A 13111-nucleotide genomic window follows, 5' to 3' on the forward strand; every position below is an offset into this window, starting at 1 on the left:
ATCAGTGATCACATCAATATTATGTCAGTACGAAAATGAGTGACGGGACTCCGACTGGTGTGCTTTCACTCCAAAATACATCCTGAAACAACTTGAGGTAAAACTGTTGGCACGTTTTGTGCAGATTGACATCCATTCAAGCAAAATGTTTAAAATCATCGCTGGATGACATTCTGACAATAAAATTGTATTTGTGTTCAAATATCGGTGTCTTTCCTTGAGCAAATTTTAATTATAAAAGCGAGTAATCTGTGATTAATCATGATCCATCAGATTTTTAAAAATGTGATTAATCTGATTAGGAAAAAATGTATAACATTCATTGGACAGCCCAACTAAAAACAAATGTCCACTGCAGATGATGCTGGTTCTCAGGAAAATTCCCACAGTCTAAAATCCTTTTTATTTGAGAAAACAATAAGCTTGCCTCAAATAGTCAAATGTATTGGAATTAATTATAAAATGTGTGTGCCATGATAAATACCATTTTCAGTAACACACCGTTTGAATCTGAAGAATCAACACAGGACAATTAAACTGAGTCATTTTATGCTTGAAATTTGAAAAAAAATAGCTGCGTAGCAATTAAGGCTACAACAATTAATCGATTTAATTCAATTAGAAAAAAGCTTCGATTTAGATACTGTTGCTTTGATTAATTGTTTAATGAGTGCAAGTAGTTAAACATAGATCAAATCTGGACCTCACGGGGTGCCTGGAACCTAAAATACACTGATATAGTTTCTGCTAGGCTGCTGCAATAAAGCAAACATGAGAGCGGTGTGGTGAATGGGCAGCACATAGTTTTAAAAATATATATTTAACATGTTTTTTGATGCAACTATAAACTGTAAAGATAACCGCAGTAAATCGCCTGATGTTTGTAGATCAAAAATGATTGGAAAACATTGATTGATGACTGCACTTTGATAAACTAACTGACTGGGGCTAGCTTAAATGCTAACATGCAAACAAGAGACATTAACGTCTTTCACCATTAGGAATCGACATACCGCGATCTAAACTTGTATAACGCATTACTGTCTGAGCAACTGAGATATTTAATTGTGTACATTGAACCGACAAGCTGTGTTCTCTTAGAACAGAGTGATCCTTCTTACTCAGGGAAATATGAGACAGTGGTGTTTTTAGGGTGCGTTCAAGGACCGCTGAACAGAGTAGGATGCCACAACGCCCGTCAGAAATGATAATAAATAGATTGTTACACACATTTCATTTAAAGAAATCTTAAAATACAAAGCAGTATTTAAAACAATCGAAGCTTGGCCAATAAAACAGATAAAATACTAAAACACTCTTGGAAAAGCCACTATTTTGCATGTTTTGTTTCTTCCACTTCACTAATAGTGTCTATTTTAATTATAAAAATAAAACTTGTGTGTAAGTATTTTTTGCTATATATATATAGCTATGACACATTCCTACATACATGGTGAAACGCTTGATGTGCATTCATTAAAGTGTTATGACAAGCAGAAAAATATTTTATTCCAACAAATTTCCCTAAAATTTGCATGAGGCTATAGTGTTTGACCCAATTAATGGAACAACCAATGGATATATTACTGTATAGCTGCAGCCCTAGTAGCATTATTACAATACACTAGCATCATGTCAATATTGTTTTGAGGCAAAATCCCCCAACAAACTGAAGCAAAAGTGTCCTCAGCAGGGTTGGAATTAAAATGCCATCTTTTTATTTCTTAAATGGTTAACCATTTTTAGACAAGACACTAAAATATATTGAACTACTACACTGCTTGATTTAAATCAAAAACAAAAAAGCACTGACTGTGTGTGTGAGTGTGTGTGTGTGTGTGTGTGTGGGTGTGTGTGTGTGGGTGTGTGTGTGTGTGTGCGTGCGTCTGTGTGTGCGTCTGTGTGTGTGTAATAAGTGTTACATTTGAACTCCAATATATTTTATAGTGCCTTAATATTGATTGCACACTTGCATTTTTGGGGATATATTTAAAAGTTAAAGTGTGTGTGGCCCAATCTTGGGTCACAAATGTGCATTTGAGCCTCCCCGCCCTACTCGTCACTATCATTTGGTGTGTGCAGTGTACACTTGGAGTATTGTTAGACCTCAAGAAAGTGGTTCACATGGTAACTGACTCGTGGATTTGTCCAATTTCACCCTGATTCGCTCCTTGTGATCAAATATTCACAGACGGGCTTGCGTGTGTTTGTGTGCGATATGGTGGGCTGGCGGTTGCCTACGCATGCAGCTCCACGTCTACGCATGTTGCTAGCATGTGGCCGACAGTAGTTTGCCTTCTCCAAAGGTGACACGGAGGTCTCCCTCTCCCTCGAGAGGAGGGCTTTAGAAAAGAAGAGGCTAATCTTTTGACGCCAAGGCCTCGTGTGTATTTTATCAGCTAGATAGGAGTGGGTCATGGTGCGTGCAGGCCCTCAACGTGAGCGTGCGGCCGTCTTCCCGAGCTGTAGTAAGGTGGGTGGGCCTGGAGCCCTTTCCTTCCCGACCATGTGCTCCGATTCACAGAATGTGTAGCATGAGCTTGCTCCCCTCCCCCCTCCAGCCCTGTCTTCCTGCTGGAATGCACCCCACCCTTTTCCTGAATGGCCTGCATTCCCATTGGCCGGCCCCCGCGGAGCGACGTGCGGCTCAACCAGCCAGCAGCCGGCGTGGTGTTGAGTGGCAGGAGCGAGCCAATGAGCCGTAGTCGACATGGCAGAGAGGCGGGAGGATGCTTGGTTGGCGGATCAGCCAAGAGGTGTGTGTGTGTGTGTGTGTGTGTGTAAAGGGAGGGGGGGGGGTCTTGTTGGCTGGGAAGTGGGCTTGAGCACTTTGGGGGTGTGGTGTCGGGTTCAACAGAGCATGGTCAAAGGTCTTGGAACCCATGCTCCCCCTCTGGCCCGCAGTTGACCACGTCCATGAATTCAAATCCTGCGCCCCAAGCCAACTTGATGCCTCTCCACTTTTTTTTTTTCCGTCCCCCTACGTGAATAATTGTCTTAATTGGTCTTGTTTGTATTTTAAACTGAAGCCCCGCCCAGCAGAACATGAAATACACAATCCAATGACAGGCAACTCGAGTGCTGGAATAAATCTGCTGACTTTCTAAGTGTTAGACCTTCTTTTCATGGTTGTAGTTTGCAGTGCACTTCATCTAATGTCATATCACTAGTTTTTGTCACAGCTCTGGAATCTGATTAGAGGGCCTCTATTGAGTTCCTCAAAGGTTTGAGTAGGAGCCACAAGATATGTATAGATGTATATATTCTACGACGTGCTGTGGCTCGGCTATTCCGGCTTTTCCTGGAAAACAAAAAGTCCCAGTCAAAGCCGACAAATAATTTTTCCTCATGGATTTTTTTTCTTTTCCTGCAGGTCCTGGATGGCATGTTGGCCCAGTATGGTGCCGTAGAGAGCTGTGAACAAGGTACATTCAGTTTTTGCCTCGTAGAATGCGTGTAACTTGGGTCTAACGAGTGAGTGGCTCTGCCGTGTGCTCCTTCACAGTCAACACTGAGACGGAGACTGCAGTGGTCAATGTTCGCTACACAGCCAAGGACCAGGCCAGGCTGTGAGTACACAATCCATGCATCAACTCTTATTCTGGCCTAGAGATGTGTCTCACACATGCTCAAAAGCCAACTTGACTGGAATGCCAATGAGTTGGAAGCAAGCAGGGTTAAATGTGACATTTAGTGCCCCCTAGTGTTCACCAATCACTCGCTTGCCTGTGAAGTGCACTTCAAGCTTTGCTGCGGAACAAAAATCCAATGATCTGCATGCCATGCACGTTAGTGTCCCTAATATTTGAACCGTTTTCTGGACATAAATCATGTCTGGAAAGACCAAGACGTGCTTTTCTGTGCACAATAACATGGGTTTCCAATGGCTGGGAAGAATACAGAAAACCTCAGTTTGCTGCTAACTGAATAGGCAAAATTTTAATGTTCCAAAAAATGATAGGAAGGCCCTGGTTGTATCATATGCATGTCAACAGCAAAAGATGGTCCAGAGTAGCAAAATACCTTACTTTTATTTCTTTACTCAAGTAAAAGTGTTCATCCAAGTAATTAAGTAAGCGTTCATTGAAAAAACTACCGTATTTTACAGACCACAGGGTGCACTGATTGTAAGTAGCACTGCCGATGAGCGTGTCTATACAGGTCTACATAAAAAACCTCATACTTTAATTTTGTTTCTACATGTAAACAATTCCTTGTGGTCTACATAACATGCCATGCTGGGCAAAATATTGCATAGATGTTTTACAAACAATCTTCAAGACACTTTCTGACCGTCTCTTCAGTATACGTTGTTTTGTGAGCCTCCACTTCGACAGCGTCTTTTCCCCATCTTTGTTTTACCGCTAGTTTTTAGCGCTTCCATAGCGAGTCTACTGACGGATATAAGTTAGAAGTGTACACTACCTTATATTAGAAATGGCAACAGCGGAGGATGAATGCCCCTCAACAAGAGGATAGAGAAAAGGGAGCTTTTGATTACGGCGCGGACTCCAATGGCGGTCGCGCACAAATGTTCAGGACTTATGCAGATCCCAAATACACACCAGCAGGTACCAGAAGGTAAGAAAAGTTGGTTTTGCATAATATTGCCCAACAAAACACCAGAGAATGTCTAATAGGGGCCATTTGGGGGTCCTTATACAGACGCCATAATACCGTATGTTGAAGCACGGTACGTCTGACTATGTTAGCCGTAATGCCCCGACAATTCATCAAGCGGTGCGGCTTCATAGCTTACCAAAGTCGTACTAGAACATTCCGACAGATTTTTGAGCGCTGTGTGTAATGTTCTACATTTTCAATTAAACATCAGTTTTGGTGTTAATTGCTTACAAGTACTTGCTAGCGTCATTTATTGAACCGGCATCAACCTGCAGTCCACACGTATCTTATGTGTGACTGCCATCTACTGGTCAAACTTATCATTACACCATGTACCAACTAAAATTGCTTGGAGGTCGGTAAGCACAAGCAGAATTAATACGTACATTAGGCGCACCGGGTTATAAGGCGCACTGTCCATTTTGGAGAAAATTAAATGTCAAGAGTGCCTGAGTCTGGAAAAACACGGTACTCAAGGACAGAGTAACAAACTGAGTAACTTCCGATCTTATTTATTGGCTATATTTCAAAGTAGTTGCACAACAGTAGGTGTGTGTAGATGTGAGAGACTGACACTAATACTGCATGTGTGCACCTTTTACTGTCACTTGTCACGTTAGAATTGGTCTAAAGCAGGGGTCGGCAACCTTTACCACTCAAAGAGCCATTTTGGCAAGTTTCACAAATTAAAGAAAGTAATGGGAGCCACAAAAAAAATTTTTAAATTTAAAATGAAAAACACCGCATACAAAGCTTAAATGCTTTGTGCTATGTTAACCAGAGGTCTCAGACACACGCACCGGCACGCACTTTAATGTGGAAATTTGATGTTGGTGCAGCCCGCGAGTTTTGAATGAATGGCGCTTGATAGCGTCATACTTGCCAACCCTCTCATTTTTCCCGGGAGACTCCCGAATATCAGAGCGTGATGACACTGCATTTGGCGCCCTCTACAGTCTGCCCTAACAGTGTACCTGCGCGACCACACGTAGAATGCAATTTCAGCTTGCTCACGCAAGTGACAGCAAGGCGTACTACCTCAGCAGCCACACATCTTACACTGACGGTACCAATACCCAGAATCCCATGCAGCCCTAACTTCCGCTCAACCAACGCACGGAGAGGGGGGGGGTTGATGTGTGGGGGGATTTGGTGGTAGCGGGGGTGTATAATGTAGACCGGAAGAGTTAGGGCTGCATGGGATTCTGGGTAATGGTTGTGTTGTGTTTATGTTGTGTTACGGTGGGATGTTCTCCAGAAATGTGTTTTTCATTCTTTTTTGGTGTGGGTTCACAGTGTGGCGCATATTTGTAACGTAACAATGTTAAAGTTGTTTGATACGGCTACCGTCAGTGTAAGCTGACACACAGGCTGTCTCCTTTGTGTGCAAGTAATAACAACATGCAACATGTGGCTGGACTTGCACGCTGTATGTAAATGCTATAGAGGACAATTACTGCAGTGCAATTAGGGCACGCCCTTTATTTAGTAATTAGAGTGTAAATAGGATTATTTTTTCCCTGGGAGTAATCTATGAGAGACACTGAGATCCATAAATCTCCTGGGAAAATCGGGGGGGTCGGCATGTATGCAGCTGAGCCGCATCAGAGTGGTCAAGGAGCCGCATGCGGCTCCGGAGCCGCGGGTTGCCGACCCCTGGTCTAAAGTTAAAGCATCTAAAACTTACCGCAACATGTTTTCTCTCGTTGGAAGTCCTGTGGGCTGAAATATTTCTACCGACACAGATGATATAAATGTTGTTTTTCATAGTTTGTAAAGTAAACCTCGAAGAGCTGTGCTGCCCTGTCACTTTTTTAACTCTGCGGGGCGTCATTTGTGCTTGGATTGGTGGAGCGGAGTCATATGACAGTGCCCGCTGGAAGCAGTGTCTCTGGCCACTCAAAACAAAACGTTTTTTGCATGCAGCTAAATAAATGTATTTATCGGAATAGAACTCCATGTAACGGTAAAATGACCATTTCTTCTTCACAAAATACTTGATTAAAAGTATGTTGCATTAAAACGACTCTGAAAAGTACTATTCATCCAAAAGGTTAAAGCACCATAGCATTCATTACCTCCCTGCTTGACACTCAGCATCAAGGGTTGGAATTAGGGGTTAAATCACCAAAAATGATTCCCGGGCGCAGCCACCGCTGCTACTCACTGCTCCCCTCACCTCCCAGGGGGTGATCAAGGGTGATGGGTCAAATGTAGAGAATAATTTCGCCACACCTCGTGTGTGTGTGACAATCATTGGTACTTTAACTTATTTTAATCCAGATGGTGGAATATTGGCCAGACAAGTTCTCTTGATGCTCCTGAAAATGTATCTGGCAGTCATATCCCATAATTGCATTTAGATGTTAACTAAGTGTACTTGGAACACCCCCTTTCCATCGCCAGACTCGAGATGCCTCCTGGTGTCATCTACAGAACTGGAGCTCGCTTCCCTGCATAGACAATGTGGATGAAGACAAATGAAACTATTCTTTTCATCACCTCATTGCACATGTCGCCCTGGTCCATCATTACTTTCATCATTACATCATTTACATTATCAGCAAAAAGAAATATAAAAGAACTGCTGATCTTCCATTAAAAACCCTAGCATGTTTCCTCATGCTCTTGCATTTCTTCCAGGAAAACATCAGTAGAAGAGGACGTAAAACATGGGATCGCATTTGGCTAGTCTTTTAAATTTTTTCCCTCCAACGTCCATCCCTTTTCTTTGAAGTCTGACTCATGCAAATGATCGTTGCAAATGACTGTCCCAGTTTGATTGGAGAACTCCACACTTTCCTGGTCATTTGGAAATGTATGCAGTCCTGCCCCCTTCTTTAGTTGTGTTGCTGCAACAATACATTTTGTCTCATTCCTTCACATTCGGCTGGAAAATTAGATTTGTGATGCAGGTGCCAGCAAAACACAAACTACACAATACGACATTGCCTCCAGTCTTCTCAGCTGGCTGATGAAAGCACCGCCCACATTTTGGAGCCCGAAATGTTGGAAAAAAAGCATGCTTTGGGTGGAAATGTACCTGTGGACATCATTTTTAGGTCCAGAAGTATGAAATAAGTGCTAGTGTCAGCATTATAGGGCACCTTTTAAGAAAAAGGTATCAAACCTAAATAATAGCCCAAATTTCAGTTCTTACTAAATCAGCCATGTTTTGTTTCCTAGAGCGATGGAGAAGCTCAACGGCTCCATGATGGAAAACAGCGCGTTGAAAGTATCTTACATCCCAGACGAGACCGCCGCACCAGAGGGTCCTGCGCCAGGAGGTCGGAGAGGGTTCAACACCCGCGGGCCGCCACGGTCCGGCTCGCCGAGCCTGGGCGCCCGCCCCAAAGTGCAGTCGGACATCCCTCTTCGCATGCTGGTTCCCACGCAGTTCGTCGGGGCCATCATCGGCAAGGAGGGCGCGACGATACGCAACGTCACCAAACAGACCCACTCAAAGTTAGTAAGAAGAGAAACTGTCATTTCCCACTTTAATTATGGAATGCCATCACTTAAAATCCTTCATTGCAGGATTGACATCCATCGGAAAGAGAACGCAGGTGCCGCCGAGAAGCCTATAACCATTCACTCCACGGCTGAAGGCTGTTCCAATGCCTGCAAAACCATCATGGAGATCATGCAGAAGGAAGCACTTGACACGAAGTTGTGAGTTTGCACACTATTATTGCTGCACATGGCCATTGAGACGGTTTTATTATCAGTGGTGGAATAGAAAGGAGGCTGCATGGAGCCTAAAAATAGACCAGAGGTCTTATGGCAGCTCATGTTCAATGTGAAGGGCAATTGAACTCCACACGCTTGTGTTTCGTGCAGCACTGAGGAGATCCCGCTGAAAGTTCTCGTACACAACACCTTTGTCGGAAGATTAATCGGGAAGGAAGGACGCAACCTGAAGAAAATCGAGGTGGACACTGGGACCAAGATCACAATCTCACCGTAAGATGGATTTGTTTTTCTTTGCCATGGAGACCGTCGGATGTTTACTCTCTTGCTGCTCGCCCCTTTCCAGTCTGCAGGACTTGACCCTGTACAACCCAGAGCGGACCATCACGGTGAAGGGCACCATTGAGGCGTGTGCGAGGGCAGAGGAGGAAGTGATGAAGAAGATCAGAGAGTCGTATGAGAGCGACATGGCTGCTATGAACGTAAGTGTTCATTGTCGCAAAAAAAGACAACGCCGGTCAATTTCGTCTGTTTTATTTTCCTATACCCGATTTTTAATGTCAATGTGAACAGTGCAATTTCCAGTTCAAGTCCAGGCCTCCTTCGACTGCCACCTGAACGCTCCAGTCGCGTTCACCTGACCAATACGTCATCAAATAGCGCAAAGCGTTATTCTTCGCCAAAATAGACTGTTGACAAATGAGCGGAAAAGTAATGTTATAGGAAGTCAAGTCAAAGTTCCGCCACTCCTGTCTCCGACTGCTCGCCCACACGCTCTTTGGAGTGGACGTGGAAACAAATGTCCTGCAAATGCCAGAGCCAAAGTGCTTGCCCTCTTCCTTCTTAATCTTCTACACCAGGGATGGGCACACTTCGGCCTGTTGCTTCCTTAAATCCGGCCCGCCAAATATTAGAACAGAATTGAGCAAAGACCTGTTTTGAGAATTACCACAACAAAACTGATACTAGACTTGGACACACTGGCAAAAAGGGTGATCAACAACACAGAATGTAAGTGTTAACCCTTTAATACCATTTCTGTTATGATAATGTTGAAAAGAGATGTATTCTCATTAAAATGCCCATGTTTGAGAAGTCTACTCTTAGTTTCAATGGATATGAAATGCATCATGTGTTTGCCCGATCAGTCTGTCAAATTCAAAAAGCCAATGTGGCTCTTGAGCCACAAAGTTTGCCCACCCCTGTTCTACACGCAACAATTCTCTTGAGAAAATGTTGACATTGATTGCACAAAATCCTTGAAATTGCCTCAAATGTGCCAGCAATAAGACATACTGGAATAAAAGCCATGTGTACTTTACTGCAGCACGTGTGGCATCGTTAATTCATGTCTGCATGCAGGTTAGATTGCCTTCCCAATTTAATGTCATGTAAACGATGACAAAAAAAGATGGAATTGGACAAAAAAATCCGAACGTGAACATAGCCTAAAAAACACACTAAATACTTGCAACCGGGTATCTCAGTTGTGTTGCCAGTCAAAGCTGAGCAGGAGTTTATAGCGCAACTGTCATTAAAGTTATGGCTGTTATGCAAATATGTTAAGCAGCTGTAATGCTTAGATTTTTATTTGTTGAGCTGAGTTATAGTGCCACTGTTTTTAAACACTTCAGAAAGAAGAAAGTCTGTCCACATGAGTGGAGGTAAAAAAAAACCACAGCTGTTACGTGCATTTTGCCCAATAGAAGCCTGAAAAAGCAGCAGCCCCAAGCTGCCTTGGTAGCATTTTCACAAGCCACAACATCAATATACACATGTATTCAATATTGTGTACTTTATCTTTTAAAATCGGCACCCAGGGAACTTCATAATAGTTTTTTTGTTTTTGTCTGTGACTTTTTGGGCTGCATCAAATGAAACGAGCACTTGTACTTACCTTCATTTTCTCTTGTTGAATACGGTTGCACCTTTCTTACAACACAAAATAACCAGCTCAGTTTTATCCACACGCCAAAGCTGACAGAGTATTTGTGTGGACCTGACCTGAACTTGTTTCTCCACAGCTCCAGTCTAACCTGATCCCAGGCTTGAACTTGAATGCTCTGGGTCTGTTTCCCAGCGGCGCGCCTGGCATGGGTCCATCCATGTCCCATGTCCCCCCTCCTGGTCCCGGCGGCTCAGCGTATGGCGTAAGTGACGGCCTTTCCGTTCCAATCCCTTTTATTAGCGTGCGCCGCAGACGTGCTCGGGGTCAGAGCATTGCCGTCTGCCATGTTAGTCCCCACTTCCTGGCGACGCCTTATCTTTTTCTTCCCGTAGTGCAGTCCTTATGGGGCCGAGGGGCCATTTTGGGCTTCAATGATGTCGGCCAGTAGCCAGCCCCTGGCTGTAAGTCACCCGTCCCCAAAGAGCTTTTGCACGGCTTGTGGCTGCTTGCTGCGGGATGACATGGCAGGGTAGTCGGCACGTCACTGTCTTAAGCTTCCACTTCCACCTGTAGGCCCTTCTGGGCCCTTTAACCTACAGCGTGGGCACCAGCAGCTTCATGATGAGAGAAAAGGCTTCCCTCACACAAAGACAAGCACGATGGAGTCGTTGGACCATAGCTGGCGTATGGATTGGAGTATTGGTCTCCATCCAAAATCAATGATGTTTGGAGTGTGGCTGACTTGAGCGCTGGGAAACAGCGGCTGTGTCTTTGAAGAGGAGCAAGTCATGTGCTGTGGCATTTTGCATGACAGCTTCTTATTGTATTTGAGCTCTTTTGTGCCTGTAAGCCAAAAGCATAAAACTAATTTGTTTGTGGAATGAAATTAATAATTCAACACACCTGAGAGACTTCATAGTAAGGCTATTTTTTCCACACAATATTTTGTACATATGCAAACTAGCTTTTAGGATAACTTTATTGTACAGATGGGAAAACTGCTTTCCTCATCCAATTATGCAGTGTGAACCTTTTTTTTTTATTTATTACTACTCATTGGCCATTGGAATGGAGTCATAGCGCCACCTGTTGCTTTGGCATGCGCTTGTCGGCTTGAGTCCTTTTGTTCATGTGAACTAACGCAATTCTCTAATGTAATACGTTGCAGGGCTGGGCGATATGGCTGAAAACTATTGCCATATACTTGTTTGGTATTAATGATTGATATTTTTATGACCAATCAAAAATAGGGAGTACATTTTTTTTACGTAACCTCCCTCAGCTATCAAGGCATGGCAAACAGTCAATATAAACAAAATAGTAAAATCCCATTGAAAACTTGAAAATAACCTTGAAATTAAAGTGCAAAAAAAAAGGAAAATGTAAAAAATGCTGAATAAATTGTAAGAAAATAGTGCAAAGTGTGAAAATGTAAACCTAAAGAAACCTGAGAATAACTATTTTCTGCTTTTTTAGTGCCAAGACGTTACAGCTGTGCTCTTAAGGGTAAACACGGCGAAGGTGGACCACATTGGTCTGACTACGGTCCCTTTTAAAAAGCCCAAAAAAGTGCCATACTGTCAAGGTTTTAGCCACAATGTTTTTGCTTTCTGCAGCACCTATTTTTACTTTCAAATGTAATATGTGACACTGTTACCTGATTGGCTGTTAGTGTGTTACTCCCACTGATTAATGATCACTTGTGTTGCTCGATTTTCAGAGAGCAGGTGCGTTGCTTCAATACTTCTGCTTTCTTCCGACACAGAAGAAACATCTTGAACCTGTTTTTTTAATATTAGGTGTCTGTTGCGATCTTGTTGAATCGCCCTGCCCTAATACATTTCTCACGTGCATAATGCTTATTTACTTGTATTGCAGTGTGTGTTGCATGAATGAGTGCACACAGTCCCAATTAGCAGCGATGTGTTCCTACTCACCAGGGACACCCGGAGTCTGAGACGGTCCACCTGTTCATCCCCGCGCTTGCCGTGGGAGCAATCATCGGAAAGCAGGGTCAACATATCAAGCAGCTGTCGCACTTTGCCGGAGCCTCCATCAAGGTGAGTCTGCCGAGGACACGCTAGACGCAATCGAGCGATTGGTGGAAGCCAGAAGGTTTCACACCGCCGTCTGTCCTTCAGATTGCCCCCGCGGAAGGAATGGATCCCAAACAGAGGATGGTCATCATTGTCGGCCCCCCAGAGGCTCAGTTCAAGGTGTTGTAGCCCCACATGGCGCTTGATAGCCAGTAGGATCTTCTTTTACTCCACAGAAAAAGACACTGTTCATTCTATGGTTTGGCTGCAGGCTCAGTGTCGCATCTTTGGCAAGCTGAAGGAGGAGAATTTCTTTGGACCCAAGGAGGAGGTGAAGCTGGAGGCCCACATCAAGGTTCCCTCCTTTGCTGCCGGGAGGGTCATTGGCAAGGGTGGCAAAACGGTAATTCACAAAGACACGCGGTTTGAATCAAATCATCCGTTTACAATAGTCGTCGTCGTGATGTTTGCAGGTGAACGAGTTACAGAACCTGACCTGCGCTGAAGTGGTTGTGCCCAGGGACCAGACTCCTGACGAGAACGAGCAGGTCATCGTCAAGATCAGTGGACACTTCTTTGCATGCCAGGTGGGTCTCACTTTCTACAGTCATCAAAGATTCAATTCACATCATTTTCCAGAATCGCTTTGTTTTCAAAAGACCCTTCTTTAGGCTAACTGCACCTGTACGTCATGCATCAGCAGCCCAGTGGAGTTTTGTAACCTCCTCTTGAAAAGGCTCAGTTACCATCCATCTATCCATTTTCTACCGCTTGTCCCTTTCGGGGTCGGGGGGGGGGGGGGGCTGGAGCCTAGCTCAGCTGCATTCGGGCGGAAAGCGGGGTACACCCTGGTCAAGTTGCCACCTCATTGCAG

General features: G+C 44.0%; 1 protein-coding gene across 2 annotated transcripts in view; it reads left to right on the forward strand.

Annotated features, from left to right (window-relative positions):
• Positions 1-13111, forward strand: part of LOC133635865 (insulin-like growth factor 2 mRNA-binding protein 3) — a 37028-nt gene that overhangs the window by 7230 nt on the left and 16687 nt on the right. For both annotated transcript variants that reach the window (XM_062029267.1, XM_062029265.1), the window contains 11 exons: positions 3374-3425; positions 3506-3569; positions 7810-8088; positions 8161-8295; positions 8464-8586; positions 8660-8795; positions 10338-10463; positions 12142-12261; positions 12343-12417; positions 12509-12640; positions 12711-12824. In XM_062029267.1, the coding sequence (XP_061885251.1) occupies positions 3374-3425; positions 3506-3569; positions 7810-8088; positions 8161-8295; positions 8464-8586; positions 8660-8795; positions 10338-10463; positions 12142-12261; positions 12343-12417; positions 12509-12640; positions 12711-12824 (1356 nt within the window). The remainder of the gene's footprint in view (positions 1-3373; positions 3426-3505; positions 3570-7809; positions 8089-8160; positions 8296-8463; positions 8587-8659; positions 8796-10337; positions 10464-12141; positions 12262-12342; positions 12418-12508; positions 12641-12710; positions 12825-13111) is intronic.

Source organism: Entelurus aequoreus, linkage group LG20, assembly GCF_033978785.1.
Source record: "Entelurus aequoreus isolate RoL-2023_Sb linkage group LG20, RoL_Eaeq_v1.1, whole genome shotgun sequence".
Classification (NCBI taxonomy): domain Eukaryota; kingdom Metazoa; phylum Chordata; class Actinopteri; order Syngnathiformes; family Syngnathidae; genus Entelurus; species Entelurus aequoreus.